This window comes from Pseudophryne corroboree, chromosome 4 (assembly GCF_028390025.1).
Source record: "Pseudophryne corroboree isolate aPseCor3 chromosome 4, aPseCor3.hap2, whole genome shotgun sequence".
Taxonomy (NCBI): Eukaryota; Metazoa; Chordata; class Amphibia; order Anura; family Myobatrachidae; genus Pseudophryne; species Pseudophryne corroboree.
In genome coordinates this window covers 131,762,834-131,784,850 of record NC_086447.1, presented here as the reverse complement: position 1 = coordinate 131,784,850, position 22,017 = coordinate 131,762,834, and the positions used below count along the sequence as shown (strand labels likewise).

General features: G+C 46.0%; 1 protein-coding gene across 3 annotated transcripts in view; it reads right to left on the bottom strand.

Annotated features, from left to right (window-relative positions):
• Positions 1-13,026: 13,026 nt before the first annotated feature.
• Positions 13,027-22,017, bottom strand: part of IAH1 (isoamyl acetate hydrolyzing esterase 1 (putative)) — a 207,222-nt gene continuing 198,231 nt past the window's right edge. For all 3 annotated transcript variants that reach the window (XM_063915442.1, XM_063915440.1, XM_063915441.1), the window contains exons 5-7: positions 16,491-16,652; positions 15,556-15,677; positions 13,027-13,801 (exon numbers count right to left, since the gene is read on the bottom strand). In XM_063915442.1, coding sequence (XP_063771512.1) covers positions 13,607-13,801; positions 15,556-15,677; positions 16,491-16,652 — 479 coding nt within the window. In that variant the 3' untranslated portion in view covers positions 13,027-13,606. The remainder of the gene's footprint in view (positions 13,802-15,555; positions 15,678-16,490; positions 16,653-22,017) is intronic.

The window sequence follows — 22,017 nt, the reverse complement described above, 5'->3', positions numbered from 1 at the left end:
TCAGTCCGCTGGTCGGGTATTTGCGGTTTGTTTTTTTGCCAAGTACGTGGATTTATCTCTGGACCATGGCTGAGGTGAGTATATTGAACTTTTCTTTTCAGGTATCCGTGGAATCTACATGGAGAAGAGGACCGATGTCGGCGTGTGAACATAGGTAAGTATGTGTGTGTCGACGTATGAAATAAAGTTTTACTGTCGACGGTGTGTGTGTCCTGTTTTTATTTGGGTATTTTTTTCCCAGTAGTACTACAGGTACCAGCGGGCCCGTTTTTCTCCCGCATGCTGGTACTTGTGGTTCTCCAAGTACCAGCTTGCGGGGGAGGCTTGCTGGGACTTGTAGTACTACTGGAAAAAACAATATCTTTTTATTATCACAAAAGGCTATCAGCCCCCCCATCCGCAGCCCATTGGATGGGGGGGGACAGCCTCGGGCTTCACCCCTGGCCCTTGGGTGGCTGGGGGGGGGGACCCCTTGATTGAAGGGGTCCCCACTCCCCCAGGGTACCCCGGCCAGGGGTGACTAGTTGGATATTTAATGCCACGGCCGCAGGGCACGGCATAAAAGTGACCCCCGGCTGTGGCATTATCTGTCCAGCTAGTGGAGCCCGATGCTGGTGTTAAAAATACGGGGGACCCCTACTCTTTTTGTCCCCCGTATTTTTGGCACCAGCACCAGGCGCAGAGCCCGGTGCTGGTTTTAAAAATACGGGGGATCCCCTGTCAAATTTTTCCCCGCATTTTTAGAACCAGGACCAGCTCGAAGAGCCCGAGGCTGGTTATGCTTTGGAGGGGGGACCCCACGCCATTTTTTTTTATGATTTCACCGTTCCAGCATAAAAAAAAAATAAAAAAAAAATAATATTTAAAAAAATATATAAATAATATTTGTGCCTCCAAAAAAAAAAAAAAAAAGTACCTAATCCCTTCTAATATAAATAGATCTGCTATTCCCCCCAAAAAAAAACACAAAAAAAACATGTTTAAAATTTTTTTATTTGTTTTCACCCTCCAAAGTGTGGCGGATTGAAAATGACGAATTTGCTGTCTAAAAGCACTGCTGTCGAATTTCCAAACTTGAATTGAATATGCTTTGGTCGAATTGCAGCACTTGTATCATTGCAGAAAAGTCGAATTTGCAAAAATTCGAATTTCAAAAAGTCGAATTTTGAAAGTCCGTTTTTTGGTCGGAAAGCACTGAATTGCATAGGCGATTTTTTTTTTTTGGTCGAAAATGACCCGAAATTCGACAATTTCGGGAATTCGACCGCAATTGCATATACCCCATAGTTTTCTGTACACTTTAGCATACTTGTTCTTAAATAGGAACATGACCAGTAAGGGGGAAGAACTTCCATTTGCGCTGTTTAACGAGTGGTGTCACTATAACTATAGCATGGCAACATTTTCTTTTTGCATAATCTATTTTTATTGAAAAAAGTAGATTTACATCAACGTATACATACGTATGAATATGTCCACAGTGAACGGCTAGACATAATGGTGTATAGAAATATGAACAAAGTGTGGCCGCGTGGTCAATATTTCCAAAGTCTGTACAAACAATTTTGAAATAAAGAACATTAGAAGAAAACTGACAGAGAACGAGGAAGAGAACATAACAGAGAGAAAGGTGAGCGAGCCGAGAATGTTAAGAGAAGGAGGGAAGGATATGTGAAGGAACAGAGATATACCAGTATGCAGGCCTAGGGCACCTGGCCATTAGGCTCCCATCTCAGTTCATGTCGTAGAAGAGGTATAGGTCTTGTAAGACTCGGAGGTCTTATACTCTATCCAAGGCAACCACGTAGCAACAAACTCGGACCGTCTATCCCCAGCGGTCAGTAATATATCTTCCATATTCATGTAATAGTCCAGTCTGGAGAACCAGTTACAGCATGTAGGAGGGCTGGAGGACTTCCACAGGACGGATATTACTGCCCGGGCGGCATTGCCAAGGTATGCCTTGAGGAAGATACTACGTATCGAAACGCGTTGGCAAGGAAAGTGACCAGACAGAGGGACCCCTACCCAGGATTTGGAGGCTGAGCCTAGGTCCCCATGACATCTCCAACAGGCAGGTGAGATAGATGGGGAAATAGCGTGGAGGAGGGTAGGGTGCCTATACCATCTCATTAAAATCTTATATTGCGTTTCTCTGACTTGTATGCATATAGAACTCCTATGGGCTTTAAGAAAGATAGAGTCCCACTCCCTATCTGAGAGTGAGATGTTCAGGTCTCTTTCCCATTTCTGGGTGAAAGGAGGAGGGGCCAAGGAGTCAAATGCACCCAGGAGTCTATACAGGTTGGACACCGTGTGTACGGGGTTCAGGGGTGCAACACACATTCTTCAAATGGGGTCAGCTCCCAGGATGCTTGCCGGTATATATTATCCGTATATAGGAAGTGCCGAACCTGCAAGAACTTCCAGAAGTCAGCCTGCGGAATCTCCCATTTTGCACGAATATCCGAGAATTGCTTAACCCCTGATGGTTGAACTAGCTGACCTACTCTAAAAAGTCCCTCCAGTGCCCAGTTTTGATAATAACCCAGGGAGAGTCCAGGTGGGAAAGCCGAGTTACTTATAAAGGAAGTAAGGGGGACAAATGCCGAGGAAAGGTCCGGTCGTCGTCTTATCCCCCTCCAGAAGGAGAGCGTAGGGGAAACAGTCGGGTGAGGAAGCGGGAGTTTGGGTAAGGTCGGGAGCCAAGGGAAAATTTCTGGGTACATCTGGACATATAGGCACTCTAAAACCACCCATTGTTTCACCTCCCGACCCCTGGTCCAGTCCAAGACCCTATTCAGGAGGATTGCATGGTAATAGGTTTTGATATCTGGGAGTAGGAATCCACCCTTTTTAGGCAGGCGAGTCAGAATGGTTCTACCAATTCTAGACTTCTTACGTCACCAAATAAATTGTTGGATTAAGGATCCTATAGACCGGAACCAGGAGTCTGGGATCTGAATTGGTAAGGTCTGGAGGAGATAGAGCAATTTGGGTAGTGTGTTCATTTTTACCACATTAATTCTGCCTAGCCATGAAAGATTGTGGTGTTGCCATCTGCAGTAGTCGTTTCTAATGGCCTGGAGAATAGGGAGGAAGTTTAGAGACATTAGACGCGATAGGTCGCTGGAAAGTTGAACTCCTAGGTACGTGATGTGGGAATCTCTCCATATGAATGGGAAAGTGGATTTCAGGACAGTTAACATTGGTGGGGGATTGAAATATGGAGGGCATAGGATTTAGACGTATTGACTTTAAAACCTGAAAGTGAACTGAAAGTGTCCAGCTCACCCATCAGGTGGGGGAGTGAATGGGTGGGTTGTGTGACAACTGTCAGCAGATCATCTGCGAATATTGCAAGTTTATATTCCATGTTGCCTACTTGTAGCCCCTTAATACAGTCATTCGCTCTAACAGCTCTGGCCAAGGCTTCGATGCATAGAACGAAGATCAGGGGGGATAAGGGACAGCCCTGTCTCGTTCCATTACTTATAGAGAAATTATCGGAAAGGATCCCATTAACCCGCACTCTCGCCGATGGCTGTGTGTAGAGTGATAATATTCTATGGAGGAGCATGGCAACATTTTGGAGTAGCTACACTGCTTTTAGAGAGAACCCCAGTAGTTGTTCATTTTATGTCCCAAAGTTGAGCCCTAGTTAATTATATGCCCATACTAGTATAATACATTGCAAAGTCTTCAGATCATATTATACAACATTGTGATGCTCCAAATTCACATTATGCCAAAATTATCATCTCCCTGGTTCACATTGGTGGACTCTTGATTTCCATGCTCCTCTGCAACTTTTATCTTCCGCTTGAGCTCTAAGCCAAATCTGCTGCACGCGATCCACTGCGTGGTGTCATAGTACCCTTACATTACTGTATTCAATACCCTGTCACCTATTCATAGGTCAAGCAGGACCCCTGATTATCTGGTCCCATAGCGACAGCACCCTCTGCACACACTACAGTTATGCCTTTGAATCAGGTGAACAATTACTAGCAATATTATAAGCCAGCAATTATTTGTGAAAAAACTAACAACATAATTGAGTGTGGGGTTAAATTGGGATGCTGTAGCTGCAAGTGTGACACCCCAGTGATCTCATGTTGTCAAGGTTACACCTTGTTGGAATGCTCTGCACATTACACAGCTTGTTATCAAACCCTCTAGTTTAGGTTTGATACTTTGATGCTTTTCTAGCACTGATTTACAGTATAACAGTGTAACAATGAACAGTTTGGTATAAAATGTTTTGTGTATGCATATTAAAAAAGCAGCTCTGCATATTCATCCCACAATGCTTGATCTCTTATGTAATTATTACATTTCCTGGAGACATAGGTGGTCATTCCGAGTTGTTCGCTAACTGTTTTCGATCGCTGTGCAGCGTTCAGGCAAAAAAGCGGCACTTCTGCGCATGCGGCACAATGCGCACGCGCGACATACTTTCACAGCAGCCTATGCCGTTTTACACAGGGTCTAGCAAAGCATTTCAGTCGCACTGCTGGCCGCAGAGTGATTGACATGAAGTGGGCGTTTCTGGGTGTAAACTGACCGTTTTCAGGGAGTGTTAGAAAAAACGCAGGCGTGCCAAGAAAAACGCAGGCGCGGCTGGGCGAACGAAGGGCATGTTTGTGATGTCAAAACAGGAACTGAATAGTCTGAAGTGATCTCAAGCGCTGAGTAGGTCTGGAGCTACTCTAAAACTGCACAAATTTTTTTCTGTAGCCGCTCTGCGATCCTTTCGTTCGCACTTCTGCTAAGCTAAAATACACTCCCAGAGGGCGGCGGCTTAGCATTTGCACGACTGCTACAAACTGCTAGCGAGCGAACAACTCGGAATGACCGCCATAATACGATAAGAAATTTATACATTACCCATAAATATGTTGCTTTATACACAATCGAGTCACATTATTATGACCACCTCCTACATTTGACGTCAGCAGTGCATAGCCCATGAAGTACGTCATGTGATGTGCGCTGGCTTGGTGGGTATATAAGTGTGCTATAGGCCGTCGGCACACATATCACTCATCGCTGTCATGGGTAAAAGGGGCGATTTATCCAAGCTGCAAAAAAATAAGATTTTACTCACCGGTAAATCTATTTCTCGTAGTCCGTAGTGGATGCTGGGACTCCGTAAGGACCATGGGGATTAGCGGCTCCGCAGGAGACTGGGCACAACTAAAGAAAGCTTTAGGACTACCTGGTGTGCACTGGCTCCTCCCACTAAGACCCTCCTCCAGACCTCAGTTAGGATACTGTGCCCGGAAGAGCTGACACAATAAGGAAGGATGTTTGAACTCCCGGGTAAGACTCATACCAGCCACACCAATCACACCGTATAACTCGTGATACTATACCCAGTTAACAGTATGAAATATAACTGAGCCTCTCAACAGATGGCTCAACAATAACACTTTAGTTTAGCAATAACTATAAACAAGTATTGCAGACAATCCGCACTTGGGATGGGCGCCCAGCATCCACTACGGACTACAAGAAATAGATTTACCGGTGAGTAAAATCTTATATTGTCTGACGTCCTAAGTGGATGCTGGGACTCCGTAAGGACCATGGGGATTATACCAAAGCTCCCAAACGGGCGGGAGAGTGCGGATGACTCTGCAGCACCGAATGAGCAACCTCCAGGTCCTCCTCAGCCAGGGTATCAAACTTGTAGACTCTTGCAAAAGTGTTTGAACCCGACCAAGTAACAGCTCGGCAAAAGTTGTAAAGCCGAGACCCCTCGGGCAGCCGCCCAAGAAGAGCCCCTTTCCTCGTGGAATGGGCTTTTACAGATTTAGGGTGCGGCAGTCCAGCCGCAGCATGTGCAAGTTGAATCGTGCTACAGATCCAGCGAGCAATAGTCTGCTTAGAAGCAGGAGCACCCAGCTTGTTGGGTGCATACAGGATAAATAGCGAGTCAGTTTTCCTGACTCCAGCCGTCCTGGAAACATATACTTTCCAGGGCCCTGACTACGTCCAGTAACTTGGAATCCTCCAAGTCCCAAGTAGCCGCAGGCACCACAACAGGTTGGTTCACATGAAAAACTGATACCACCTTAGGAAGGAATTGGGAACGAGTCCTCAATTCCGCCTTAGCCATATAAAATACAGATAAGGGCTTTTGTATGACAAAGCCGCCAATTCTGATACACGCCTGGCCGACGCCAAGGCCCACAGCATGACCACTTTCCTAGTGAGGTATTGTAGCTCCACGGATTTAAGTGGCTCAACCCAACGCGACTTCAGGAAATCCAACACCACGTTGAGATCCCACGGTGCCACTTGAGGCACAAACGGGGCTGACTATGCAGCACTCCCTTAACAAAAGTCTGAACTTCAGGCAGTGAAGCCAGTTCTATTTTGGAAGAAAATCGATAGAGCCGAAATCTGGACCTTAATGGAACCCAATTTTAGGCCCATAGTCACCTCTGACTGTAGGAAGTGCAGAAATCGACCTAGCTGAAATTTCTCCTTTGGGGCCTTCCTGGCCTCACAGCGCGCAACATATTTCCGCCATATGCGGTGATAATGGTTTGCGTTCACTTCTGTCCTAGCTTTACATAGCGTAGGGATAACTTCCTCCGGAATGCCCTTTTTCCTTCAGGATCCGGCGTTCAACCGCCAGGCCGTCAAACGCAGCCGCGGTACGTCTTGGAACAGACAGGCCCCCTGCTGCAGCAGGTCCTGTCTGAGCGGCAGAGGCCATGGGTCCTCTGAGATCATTTCTTGGAGTTCTGGGTACCAAGCTCTTTTTGGCCAACCCGGAACAATGAGTATAGTTCTTACTCCTCTCCTTCTTATTATTCTCATTACCCTAGGTAAGAGAGGCAGAGAAGGGAACACATACACCGACTGGTACACCCACAGTGTTACCAGAGTGTCCACAGCTATCGCCTGAGGGTCCCTTGACCTGGCGCAATATCTTTGTAGCTGTTTGTTGAGGCGGAACGCCATTATGTCCACCTGTGGCCTTTCCCAACGGTGTACAATCATTTGGAAGACTTCTGGATGAAGTCCCCACTCTCCCGGGTGGAGGTCGTGTCTTCTGAGAAAGTCTGCTTCTCAGTTGTCCACTCCGGGAATTAACACTGCTGACAGTGCTAACACATGATTTTCCGCCCATCGGAGAATCCTTGTGGCTTCTGCCATCGCCATCCTGCTTCTTGTGCCGCCCTGTCGGTTTACATGAGCGACCGCCGTGATGTTGTCTGACTGGATCAGCACCGGCCGGTGTTGAAGCAGGGGTCTAGCCTGACTTAGGGCATTGTAAATGGCCCTTAGTTCCAGAATATTTATGTGTAGGGAAGTCTCCTGACTTTTCCATAGCCTTGGAAGTTTCTTCCCTGTGTGACTGCCCCCCAGCCGCGAAGGCTGGCATCCGTGGTCACCAGGACCCAGTCCTGTATGCCGAATCTGCGGCCCCCTAGAAGATGAGCACTCTGCAGCCACCACAACAGCGACACCCTGGCCCTTGGAGACAGGGTTATCCGCCGATGCATCTGAAGATGCGACCCGGACCACTTGTCCCACAGATCCCACTGGAAGATCCTTGCATGGGACCTGCCGAATGGAATTTCTTCGTAAGAAGCTACCATCTTTCCCAGGGCTCGCGTGCATTGATGCACCGACACCTGTATCTGTATTAGGAGGTCTCTGTCTAGAGACGACAACTCCTTGGACTTCTCCTCCCGGAGAAAACCTTTTTATCCTGTTCTGTGTCCAGAACCATACCCAGGAACAGTAGACGCATCGTAGGAACCAGCTGCGACTTTGGAATATTCAGAAACCAGCCGTGCTACTCCAACGAACAACTGCTCCCTGGACCTCGCCTTTATAAGGAGATCGTCCAAGTACGGGATAATTATTTCGGCCATTACCTTGGTAAATACCCTCGGTGCCGGGGACAGACCAACGGCAACGTCTTGAATTGGTAATGACAATCCTGTACCACAATTTTGAGGTACTCCTGGTGAAGAGGGTAAATAGGGACATGCAGGTAAGCATCCTTGATGTCCAGTGATACCATGAAATTCTCCAGGCTTGCAATAATCGCCCTGAGCGATTCCATTTTGAACTTGAACCTTCGTATATAAGTGTTCAAGGCTTTCAATTTTAGAATGGGTCTCACCGAACCGTCTGGTTTCGGTACCAGAACATTTTGGAATAGTAACCCCCGCCTTGTTGAAGGAGGGGTACCTTGATTTCACCTGCTGGAAGTACAGCTTGTGAATTGCCGCCAGTACTACCTTTCTCTGAGGCAGCAGGCAAGGCTGATGTGAGGTAACGGCGAGGGGGAGTCGCCTCGAACTCCAGCCTGTATCCCTGTGATACTATTTGCAGAACCTAGGGATCCACCTGTGGGCAAGCCCACTGGTCCCTGAAGTTCCTGAGACGCGCCCCTACCGCACCTGTCTCCACCTGTGGAGCCCCAGCGTCATGCGGTGGACTCAGAAGAAGCGGGGGAAGATTTTTGATCCTGGTAACTGGCTGCTGGTGCAGCTTTTTCATTCTTCCCTTGTCTCTGTGCAGAAAGGAAGCACCTTTGACCCGCTTGCTTTTCTGAAGCCGAAATGACTGTACCTGAAAATACGGTGCTTCTTAGGCTGTGAGGAAACCTGAGGTAAAAAAAATTTCTTCCCAGCTGTTGCTGTGGATACGAGGTCCCAGAGACCATCCCCAAACAATTCCTCACCCTTATAAGGCAGAATCTCCATGTGCCTTTTACAGGCAGCATCACCTGTCCACTGCCGGGTTTCTAATACCCTCCTGGCAGAATGGACATTACATTAATTCTGGATGCCAGTCGGCAAATATCCCTCTGTGCATCCTTTATATATAAGACGACGTCTTTAATATGCTCTATGTTAGCAAAATATTATCCCTGTCTTAGAGTATTAATGTTATCTGACAGGGTATCAGACCACGCTGCAGCAGCACTATTTATGCTGAGGCAATTGCAGGTCTCAGTATATAACCTGAGTGTGTATATACAGACTTCAGGATAGCCTCCTGCTTTTTATCAGCAGGCTCCTTCAAGGTGGCCGTATCCTAAAACCGCAGTGCCACCTTTTTTGACAGACGTGTGAGCGCCTTATCCACCCTAAGGGATATCTCCCAACGTGACCTATCCTCTGGCGGGAAAGGGTACGACATCAGTAACTTTTTAGAAATTACCAGTTTCTTATCGGGAGAACCCACGCTTTTTCACACACTTCATTCACTCATCTGATGGGGGAACAAAACACTGGCTGCTTCTTCTCCCCAAAAATCAAACCCCTTTTTTGTGGTACTTGGGTTCATGTCAGAAATGCGTAACACATTTTTAATTGCCGAGATCATGTAACGGATGTTCCTAGTGGATTGTGTATATGTCTCAACCTCGTCGACACTGGAGTCAGACTCTGTGTCGACATCTGTGTCTGCCATCTGAGGTAACGGGCGTTTTTCTGAGCCCCTGATGGCCTTTGAGACGCCTGGGCAGGCGCGGGCTGAGAAGCCGGCTGTCCCACAGCTGTTACGTCATCCAGCCTTTTATGTAAGGAGTTGACATTGTCGGTTAATACCATCCACTTATCCACCCACTCTGGTGTCGGCCCCACAGGGGGCGACATCCCATTTATCGGCCTCTGCTCCGCCTCCACATAACCTTCCTCATCCAACATGTCGACACAGCCGTACCGACACACCGCACACACACAGGGAATGCTCTGACTGAGGACAGGACCCCACAAAGTCCTTTGGGGAGACAGAGAGAGAGTATGCCAGCACACACCAGAGCGCTATATAATGCAGGGATTAACACTATAACTGAGTGATTTTTCCCCCAATAGCTGCTTGTATACATATATTGCGCCTAAATTTAGTGCCCCCCCTCTCTTTTTAACCCTTTGAGCCTGAAAACTACAGGGGAGAGCCTGGGGAGCTTTCTTCCAGCTGCACTGTGAAGAGAAAATGGCGCCAGTGTGCTGAGGGAGATAGCTCCGCCCCTTTTTCACGGACTTTTCTCCCGCTTTTTTATGGAATCTGGCAGGGGTATTTATCACATATATAGCCTCTGGGGCTATATATTGTGATATATTTGCCAGCCAAGGTGTTTTTATTGCTGCTCAGGGCGTTCCCCCCCAGCGCCCTGCACCCTCAGTGACCGGAGTGTGAAGTGTGTATGAGGAGCAATGGCGCACAGCTGCAGTGCTGTGCGCTACCTTGGTGAAGACTGATGTCTTCTGCCGCCGATTTTCCGGACTCTTCTTGCTTCTGGCTCTGTAAGGGGGCCGGCGGCGCGGCTCCGGGACCGAACATCAATGGCCGGTTCCATGCGGTCGATTCCTCTGGAGCTAATGGTGTCCAGTAGCCTAAGAAGCCCAAGCTACCACCAGTTAGGTAGGTTCGCTTCTTCTCCCCTTAGTCCCTCGTTGCAGTGAGTCTGTTGCCAGCAGATCTCACTGTAAAATAAAAAACCTAAATATACTTTTTTTCTAGGAGCTCAGGAGAGCCCGTAGTGTGCATCCAGCTCAGCCGGGCACAGAAATCTAACTGAGGTCTGGAGGAGGGTCTTAGTGGGAGGAGCCAGTGCACACCAGGTAGTCCTAAAGCTTTCTTTAGTTGTGTCCAGTCTCCTGCGGAGCCGCTAATCCCCATGGTCCTTACGGAGTCCCAGCATCCACTTAGGACGTCAGAGAAAGGATGATTATTGGCTTTCAGGCCACGCGTGGCAGTATTTCTAAAACAGCGCAGTGTGTGACCTGTGCGCGTGCTGCTGTGGTGAGGGTGTATCGTGACTGGACAAATGGCACCATTGCTAATAACAGTCATGGAAACTGCGGAGCACCATGTGCCATTAATGTAAGAGGTGAACGTCCGCTATGAAGGTGTGTGAGGGCCGACCGACACATTACAGTGGAGCAGCTCACCATCAAAATGTACGTGGGGGCTTCCAGACGTGTGTCTAAAACGAAAATTCAGCCCGTCTAGCTGCTGTCCGTGCTGCACAGGGTAATTACGCTGGCTATTAGTTGGTGGTCATAATAATGTGACTCGACCGTATAGAAAGAATTTCCAGGGCTATAAATTAATATCAAGCACCTTAAAGGAAGAAAGTAGTTGGTGCCCCATCCCATCCACTACAAACACCTCAGCAGTAATCCACCCCTTCTGCCAGAATGGTGTTCAGCTCCCCACCGACTCCAGGTCAGATAAGCTCCTCAATCGTAGCAAGTAATGTATGTGACACTGTCAGGAGTGGTGCACATCAGTCAGAAGTAGGAACAATGGAGGTGGTAGGGGTGCCCCAATCACTGCTGGCCCTCAGAGGTAACCATTTCCATTGCTACTGGTAGTTCACCTACTATTTACATCATTAAATCAATTAAGCTAGCATCTACCTCCTCTGGGGTCACACCCATGACCGCGATTGTGTGTGATCCGGCCAAGGGAAGACCTCATTGCTTCTTTTAGATCCAGTTGATCATTTCTACTACCAAACAGTTCTCCTCTCCCCACTTTGGAGAGAAGGAGAGCTATTTATATATGGTGAGTACACTTCAAACTGTTTCTCAAACTTTGTTAAGGTGACCAACTGCATCAAAGACTTTCCCATCTGGTCAGTCGGAGAATGCCACTTACCACGACTAAACACTCAGCTTAAGGCGTGATAACCATCATCTCCCGACTAAGGGGGTTATTCAGGTTTGTTAGCAAACAAAAAAAGTTAGCAATTGGGCAAAACCATGTTGCACTGCAGGTGGGGCAGATGTAACATGTGCAGAGAGATATAGATTTGGGTGAGTTATATTGTTTCTGTGCATAGTAAATAATGGCTGCTTTATTTTTCCACTGAAATGTACACACCCCACCCAAATCTAACTCTCTGTGCACATGTTATATTCTGCCCCACCTGCAGTGCAACATGGTTTTGTCCAATTGCTAAAATTTTTGGTTGGCGTGCAGGGCGCAATGATGACAACTGATTAGCTCTGAGACCTCCTTCCCACCGTTATTCTTATTGCACTGAATTGAATCGCCCCCAATTACATTTGTATAGCATCCACAACAAAACGTCTTACATGAGCGACTAAACTAAGACTGGTTTCCTAGCTGAACTCACAGCAAATAGTATAATTTGTCCTACAGGATCACCAACACCACCAGAAAATCCATATAAAATATAAATGTAAAAGTGTCCTCCAGCTGAAATTCCATAAATTTGAAAGTATCAGGATGCAGGAGCCACAAACGTCAACTCCACGTTATCCTTACCCGTAAGAGCAAGGATTCTGAAAGCCCTCTCAAAACTCAGGGCATCATCAAACTCTATACAAACTCTATACAAGTCCCCAGGCAGATGCTGAATTAAGCAATATTTTCCAGGAGGTTTTTGCCAACAGAGGAAATCACTAGATGTGACACAGAGAATAACATGAACAAGAATCACATGAAATACTACCAATGACTGCCAATTCTTGGGTTTACCCACCTTCACAACCCGTAGGTACCACTATAACCACTTACCCATGAAACCTACATCTACCAGAGTCACAGCACCACTTTGCAACTCCATCTACTGCTGACTGTCCGACCACATGAACTCCTCCCCAACCCATGCTCAAAGCCAGGTCCACGACTGACTGACAATAACTTGACCTAAAGCTTGCACAAACTGCACAGTCACAACTAAATTGTGATATACTCCTAAATCAAACGTCAGATCAGGAGGAACCTGTCCCACAACTGCCAACCCGATTATCAATACCACACTGCTGGATATTTAACAAAGAGCGATGGAAGGAACCCGTTTCTCCAGCTTATTTTACAAGGTGGGAAGAGTCCAACAAGTGTGTGTGTGTGTGTGTGTGTGTGTGTGTGTGTGTGTGTGTGTGTGTGTGTGTGTGTGTGGGGGACCCAAACTGTGAGGGAGTTTTATTGACATACCGTTGACTCTTGGGAGTCCCCTGCAAAAGCCCCTCTGGATTAGTAATTGCTTCTACAAACACTTAAGACTAGAAGTAGTCGCTCATTTGGTGTATTTATTGTTTACTGCCCAAAGCGGAGATATACAGAAAATATTAATAAGTTCAATTTGTCTGTTTAGACGATGCCTTGTCTCTTTCTTTTCTTGCATTTCATGCAATGTTCACATGATCATTGCAATTGCTTTTCTATCTTTGATGTCGTGCTTCATATATGGGTACATATCACAAGTACTTCTACAAAAACATCTTCTCGGCAGGAGAACACATTTACAGTTTCCTCTGAGTCTCCATCTACGGATTATACAATAAAAATTATTTCAGCACACCTACCACACAATATGTTGATTTTATAAAGAAGGACTTAACGGATTGTATTGTAGCTGATATATTGGGGGGTATCCAAATTGTATTGGATGAGAACTCCACCAGAAAGGGATGCATTAATTACTGTTCAGTGCAACCTTCCACGTTGTATTTTTTTTCCTTCCCTAAAATGTTCAGAATTAGAAACGATACATTTCCAGACCGCTCAAGTGAACAGTGTTTTGCAGCACTTATGTACACATTTATTTATATTATGGTTAGTAGTGGTCTGATGAGCACAGTCTGGGCAGCTAGTCCTCTGCTTTCTCAGTGCTGTTGTGGAGAAGGCAGCATTCTGGGTTTTTAAAGTCGACGTCGTTCCAGTACGGCAAGATGAAGGGCAGAGCACCCAGCTTGTTCTCCAGGATTGGCCACAGATTGGACTCCAGGAACTGGTTGCCTTTGTCAGATAAATGAAGCCCATCGGAGAGATACTCAGTGTAGTCCTGTGAACAAGAGACAATTACTAGCAGAGATTCATTCATATTATGGAGCAGTGCTCTGGTATTAAGGACATTGGGCCTAATTCAGCTTCAGTAGCAGTTTTAGATAAAACAGCAAAACTGCTACTGCTTATGATAGCGTGCTGGGGGCCGTCCATGCACAGGGCAAAGCCACCCAGCATGTTAAGTGCCGCCCAGTGATGTGATCGTAATGCAAATGCATGAACCAATGCAGCCAACATACACTATTCCAGTAGGCAGAACAAGATGACCATGAATGTATGCTGCTAAGACAAAGTCTTACTTTGGCTAATGTACTGGAATTACCAAATTGCAATAAACACTTTACTTTCTTTTCCTATGTGCAACAATGATGTGTCCTTGGGGTACTAACACAAATGAATGGGAACTCACACAAGCACATGCTGTAGCATATTACAGAAAGAAACTGGCTACAGTAGTCCACTTCTTGTAAAAGACAAAATGGGTAACTGGTATTGATCAAAAGACTGTCCAGGTAAGGAATGATACTGGCTAAGTGTCAGATCACTGAAAGCCACTATGAGGATCAGCACTTTATCGAGAGCCTATTGAGCTAACATAATTTGTTACAAGGACTGAAGTGTGCTGCCCATCTGCCGTGAAAGCTGCCATTTGTTGTCACTATTATCAAGTCCCAGATGGAGAACAGTGACCTTGTTAAGGATTGTCGCCTCTCAGACACCATAGATGGTCTGAGAAGCTGGCTGATCAAATTGTACCACGTTGTGGTCCATTTTGAGATTAGCTTGATCTGGAACACCCTTGACTAGTACTGTAAGTGTTACACCTTCTTATGGTTAGACCTTTTCCAGGACCAACATTGAAAGGTGAACTGACACCTACCTGTGAGCCAACAGTGGACTTCATTTAAGTCCCCATAGTAAGTACATTTTGTCCTCTAGTAAGAACATGCCCTGCTAATGGGTCGCACAGAAGCCCAAGGATGGTCATCTGGTGGGAAGGTGTCAGGTTAACCATAAAATCTCAGGGTCTGGGCTGTTTCCAGAACAAAAGTATGGACCAAATCCTGGGAGTTCACCTTGATTAGCAAATTGTCCAGGTAAGGTATAAACACTCCTCTTCCCACTCTTAATCTAGGAAGGGCATTATTCACTGCAATGATACTTGCAAACGCCTTGGGAACTGAGACGAGGCTAAGGGGCAGTGACAGGAACCTAAAGTGATGGGATTCAAAAGAAAATCTGTGGGGTAACTTGAGTCCTTCCAAGACTGAAATAAGTATCCTTTATGGCCATGGACACCATGAACATCCTGATCAATGGTGTTGATGACTGACCTCAAGGTCACCACCTTGAACTTGTTTACGTGCAACAGAAACTTTAGGCATTTCAAGATCAAAATAGGTTGAAAGGAACCTTCTGATTTCTGGACCAGGAAGATAAAATAGCAAACTGGTGTATAAGGATAGGTATTACAGCATGCACGGTTGGTAAAAGAGGACATCTCAGTCATTGCACACTCCGCAGTACAGATGTACCCAAGGCAGGGAGTTTGCATAAAGACGCAGACAGGCGGCCAGTAATAGGTGCTACTCTGTGTGACCCAGAGTTAGGCGCCATGGAAGAAATTCCATTAAAGTGCGGTGCAACAGCCGCCAAGTGGTGATCCATTATTACCTATTATATACAGGCTTGTGCCTCCTTATACAGAATAGCGCCACCTAACTGATCTATAGCAAGAAGTAGTCCTCTTACCTGGCCTCTTTCCTGCATTAATGTCCATAAATCCAGAACATCTGTGCCACACTCATTGGCAACCTGAACACAAGCCTTGGCATATGCCCCAGCAGCAGAGTTCAGGCGATTCAGCTTGTATCCTATGTAATGAGATAGCAGACAGGGAGATTAGTGCGGGCATACAGACATGACCTGTGATTACTGTCGCAGTCTCTCACCAGTATACACACAATGGGGGGAATTCAATTGTTTGAAAAGTCAGTTGGGTGTCTGTTTTTCCTGTCTATTAGATTTTTCAAACAACTGAATTCCACCCATTATGTCACATCCATGTTTGCTCGTTCAAGATAAAAGACTGAGGTGAATGTAGATCCGCTGCTTCGGTTATTAGCATATATAGTGTTAGTACATAAACAGTAAAAGTACCAGATAAAGCAGCCAGTCACAGAAGCCTGCAAAGGCTTTTGTATATCTGCACACTGCCGCCGTGTAAAAAAGGCACATATGGGGTACTATTAGCGACCACCCATATATCAGCCCCATATATATCCTCGTTACCACCCCATCAAAATTACGGAACAACATAACAGTAATGTCAGTGCTGGCATCTGTGCCCGTCTGAATGGAGCAACACTTGCTCAGCCGGGCGCCATCTAGTGGCCACCGGCGCACAAAACACTAGAATTCCCCCCATAGAAGCAAGAAGCTGCATTAGCCTTATATTTTATAGGTTAAATATATATTTACAGTGTATATATATATATATATATATATATATATATATATATATATATATATATATATATAGTACCTGTCAGAAGTTTGGACACACTATCTCATTCAATTGAATGAGAAAGTGTGTCCAAACTTTTGACTGGCACTGTGTGTATGTATATTTTACTTTAGAGACGCGCAGGAACAGGTACTTTTATTATATAATTGGGATGTTATACCTTTACTATGACAATGCTCTTCCCAGGATGGCTCATGAATAGGCGGAGGGCTGATCAAAATGATTTTTCCTTGTGTGACATTAACACTCTTCAAATACTGAATCATACTTCTTAAATTCTCTGCATATTCCTCCAGGGGGACGTGCTGCTGAGGATTCTCCTCTATTAAAGGGTGAGAATGAGAAGAAATAACACGGTAAGTGTACAGCTGGTATAGTGGTCAGCAGAAGACCTCTCTGACCACAAGGGAACGGCCATATCTGAAAGACTTTCCATGGAGTCTGGTTATTAGACTGGACAATGAATTAAACAAAGTACTAGAGAGTGACACAAACAGCTGACATATTTATATGGGATAATATTAGGATCAATCCGAAGCCATAGACTAGATGTGGTCAGATCAGAATTACAATATTCTATTTTTATGGTCATTAACACAAATGTGCAATTAAACACCCACCACATGCACCAGATAAGATACCGGAACTATGGAGATAAGTTTATGACATAAACCCAATAGTGTGGCCCACACACTACTAAATGTGCACAGACCAACAAAACAATAAGACCCTACTGTAGCTCAAGTTGTCAACACATGTACAGAATAATGTACCCAAGACAACAGTAGACCTTGGACAAAGTATAAGCAGAGGAGAGGAGAAGTAAAAGCAGAGGAGAGGAAAAGTAAAAGCTGAGGAGAGAAGTAAAGCAGAGGAGAGGAAAAGTAAAAGCAGAGGAGAGAAGTAAAAGCAGAGGAGAAGTGTACCCCAACCCTTGTCTTACCCATCCTTCCCTCCCACCTCTTACTATTTGATTTAGTGTTATTGTTATTTTTCTTATTTGTTGTTTCCGGAAATTACATGGAAACCTAATTGTTAATTATTTGTTATACATGAGACAAACGGTCACATGGTTGACTGCCCTGTACTTGAGATGTCCAAATTATTTGTGTCTCTGTTTTTTGTTTTGTTACTTGAAAAATGTAAAATAAAGAATCTATAAAAAAAAAAGCAGAGGAGAAGTAAAAGCAGAGGAGAGGAAAAGTAAAAGCAGAGGAGTGGAAAAGTAAAAGCAGAGGAGTGGAAAAGTAAAAGCAGAGGAGAGGAAAAGTAAACGCAGAGGAGAGGAAAAGTTAAAGCAAATGAGAGGAAAAGTAAAAGTAGAGGAAAGGAGAAGTAAACGCAGAGGAGAGGAGAAGTAAAAGTAGAGGAGAGGAGAAGTAAAAGCAGAGGAAAGGAAAAGGAAAAGCAGAGGAGAGGAGAAGTAAATTTGGGTATCATCTGAACAGAGGTGATGCTGAATTTAAAATGTGATTATTAGTTTTCCAATAGATGTGGCATAGAGAAGAACAGAGGACCTACGACTGGATGTTGTAGTACTCTGTAGTAAAGGAAGTGCGAAGCTGGATTCAGATAAAAGGAACAAGGAGGATGTCAATAGATAAGGTAGGATGTGAACCAGGACGGGACACTGGTCCTGATTCAAAGGTAGACACAAATGCTTGTGTGACTGCCTTTTTATGTAGTGCAACTGCAAATTTATGCAAATACCACAGCCAATGGAATTTGTACAGGGACATACATTGGCTGCTTTGTGTAAAAATTCACACCATCGCTTGCACAGCAATCGCACCATTGGACATTAAAGCAGCCCTATGGTGGCTCAGAATATCCACTGAAACATGGCGTCCGATATCACTGCAACTGCATCTTTAGAAGCATTCTCTGGCCACAACATGTCTGCGCCTATTACCACCCAGAAACGCCTACTGTAGTACCAGTTATCTGCGTCCAAATTCGTGCATGTGCAGTAAAATATCTCTGAAGATCTGCGTATATATAGTCAGAGCATTCATTTCTGAATTAGGCACAGTGTTCTGAAGACCTAGGGATTGTAGTGCTTGTATAAGATGACAGCTGTCAACAGTGTTACATGCAGCAGAGATATACAGTAGAATTAGAAGTGAGTAATGACTTTTTCATTTAGCAGTGATCAAACCATTCACCACTGTGGTCAGTGTGGTCTATGTGGAGTGTTGGGAACGAAAGCCAATCAAGCAGGTTGTGTGAGGACAGAAAGTATGTAAGGCAAGTGAAGGCAAGGGAGGATGGTAAATTGTGTTTACTTGAACTCTCTCCATTGAGATGTTCCAAGTTGTAGGGTCTACAGCTGAATATATGTTTAAAAAAAAATAAGATTTTACTCACCAGTAAATCTATTTCTCGTAGTCCGTAGTGGATGCTGGGGACTCCGTAAGGACCATGGGGAATAGACGGGCTCCGCAGGAGACTGGGCACATCTAAGAAAGATTTAGGACTACCTGGTGTGCACTGGCTCCTCCCACTATGACCCTCCTCCAGACCTCAGCTAGGATACTGTGCCCGGAAGAGCTGACACAATAGGGAAGGATTTTGAATCCCGGGTAAGACTCATACCAGCCACACCAATCACACCGTATAACTCGTGATACAATACCCAGTTAACAGTATGAACTATAACTGAGCCTCTCAACAGATGGTTCATAACAATAACCCTTTAGTTAGGCAATAACTATATACAAGTATTGCAGACAATCCGCACTTGGGATGGGCGCCCAGCATCCACTACGGACTACGAGAAATAGATTTACCGGTGAGTAAAATCTTATTTTCTCGGACGTCCTAGTGGATGCTGGGGACTCCGTAAGGACCATGGGGATTATACCAAAGCTCCCAAACGGGCGGGAGAGTGCGGATGACTCTGCAGCACCGAATGAGAGAACTCCAGGTCCTCCTCAGCCAGGGTATCAAATTTGTAGAATTTTGCAAACGTATTTGCCCCTGACCAAGTAGCAGCTCGGCAAAGTTGTAAAGCCGAGACCCCTCGGGCAGCAGCCCAAGATGAGCCCACCTTCCTTGTGGAATGGGCCTTTACTGATTTAGGATGCGGCAGTCCAGCCGCAGAATGCGCCAGCTGAATTGTGCTACAAATCCAGCGAGCAATAGTCTGCTTAGAAGCAGGAGCACCCATCTTGTTGGGTGCATACAGGATATATAGCGAGTCAGTTTTCCTGACTCCAGCCGTCCTGGAAACATAAATTTTCAAGGCCCTGACTACGTCCAGTAACTTGGAATCCTCCAAGTCCCTAGTAGCCGCAGGCACTACAATAGGTTGGTTCAAGTGAAAAGCTGACACCACCTTAGGGAGAAACTGGGGACGAGTCCTCAGTTCCGCCCTATCCATATGGAAAATCAGATAAGGGCTTTTACATGACAAAGCCGCCAATTCTGATACACGCCTGGCCGAAGCCAAGGCCAATAACATGACCACTTTCACGTGAGATATTTTAGATCCACGGTTTTTAGTGGCTCAAACCAATGTGATTTTAGGAAACTCAACACCACGTTGAGATCCCAAGGTGCCACTGGAGGCACAAAAGGGGGCTGAATATGCAGCACTCCTTTTACAAATGTCTGAACTTCAGGTAACGAAGCTAGTTCTTTCTGGAAGAAAATCGACAGAGCCGAGATCTGTACCTTAATGGAGCCTAATTTCAGGCCCATAGTCACTCCTGTCTGTAGGAAGTGTAGAAATCGACCCAGTTGAAATTCCTCTGTTGGGGCCTTTCTGGCCTCACACCAAGCAACATATTTCCGCCATATGCGGAGATAATGTTTTGCAGTTACATCTTTCCTGGCTTTAATCAGCGTAGGAATGACTTCCTCCGGAATGCCCTTTTCCTTTAGGATCCGGCGTTCAACCGCCATGCCGTCAAACGCAGCCGCGGTAAGTCTTGGAACAGACAGGGCCCCTGCTGCAGCAGGTCCTGTCTGAGCGGCAGAGGCCATGGGTTCTCTGAGATTAACTCTTGAAGTTCCGGGTACCAAGACCTTCTTGGCCAATCCGGAACAATGAGTATAGTTCTTACTCCTCTTTTCCTTATTATCCTCAGTACCTTGGGTATGAGAGGAAGAGGAGGGAACACATAAACCGACCGGTACACCCACGGTGTCACTAGAGCGTCCACAGCTATCGCCTGAGGGTCCCTTGACCTGGCGCAATATTTTTCTAGTTTTTTGTTTAGGCGGGACGCCATCATGTCCACCTGTGGCTTTTCCCAATGGTTTACTATCTGTTGGAAGACTTCTGGATGAAGTCCCCACTCTCCCGGGTGGAGGTCGTGTCTGCTGAGGAAGTCTGCTTCCCAGTTGTCCACTCCCGGAATGAACACTGCTGACAGTGCTAACACGTGATTTTCCGCCCATCGGAGAATCCTTGTGGCTTCTGCCATCGCTGCCCTGCTTCTTGTGCCGCCCTGTCGGTTTACATGGGCGACAGCCGTGATGTTGTCTGACTGGATCAGAACCGGTTGGTTTTGAAGCAGGGCCTTTGCCTGACTCAGGGCATTGTAAATGGCCCTCAGTTCCAGAACATTTATGTGTAGGGAAGTCTCGTGACTTGTCCAAAGTCCTTGGAAGTTTTTTCCCAGCGTGACTGCTCCCCAGCCTCGAAGGCTGGCATCCGTGGTCACCAGGACCCAGTCCTGTATGCCGAATCTGCGTCCCTCCACGAGAATAGCACTCTGCAGCCACCACAAGAGAGACACCCTGTTCCTTGGAGACAGGGTTATCAGCCGATGCATTTGAAGATGCGATCTGGACCATTGGTCCAAGAGGTCCCACTGAAATATTCTGGCATGGAACCTGCCGAATGGAATCGCTTCGTAGGAAGCTACCATCTTTTCCAGAACTCGCGTGCAGTGATGCACCGACACCTGTTTTGGTTTTAGGAGGCCTCTGACTAGAGACGACAGCTCCTTGGCTTTCTCCTCTGGGAGAAACACTTTTTTCTGGACTGTGTCTAGAATCATTCCCAGGAACAGTAGACGTGTCGCAGGAACCAGCTGTGACTTTGGAATATTCAGAATCCAACCATGCTGGTGTAGCACCTCCTGAGATAGTGCTACGCCCACTAACAACTGCTCTCTGGATCTCGCTTTTATCAGGAGATCGTCCAAGTATGGGATAATTAAAACTCCCTTTTTTCGAAGGAGTATCATCATTTCGGCCATTACCTTGGTAAATACCCTCGGTGCCGTGGACAGGCCGAACGGCAACGTCTGGAATTGGTAATGACAATCCTGTACCACAAATCTGAGGTACTCCTGGTGAGGATGGTAAATGGGGACATGTAGGTAAGCATCCTTGATGTCCAGAGATACCATGTAATCCCCCTCTTCCAGGCTTGCAATAACCGCCCTGAGCGATTCCATCTTGAACCTGAATTTTTTTATATATGTGTTCAAGGATTTTAAATTTAAAATGGGTCTCACCGAACCGTCCGGTTTCGGTACCACAAACATTGTGGAATAGTAACCCCGTCCTTGTTGAAGTAGGGGCACTTTGACTATCACCTGCTGGGAATACAGCTTGTGAATTGCCTCTAACACAGCCTCCCTGTCTGAGGGAGTCGTTGGTAAGGCAGATTTGAGGAAACGGCGGGGGGGTAATGTCTCGAATTCCAGCTTGTACCCCTGAGATACCACTTG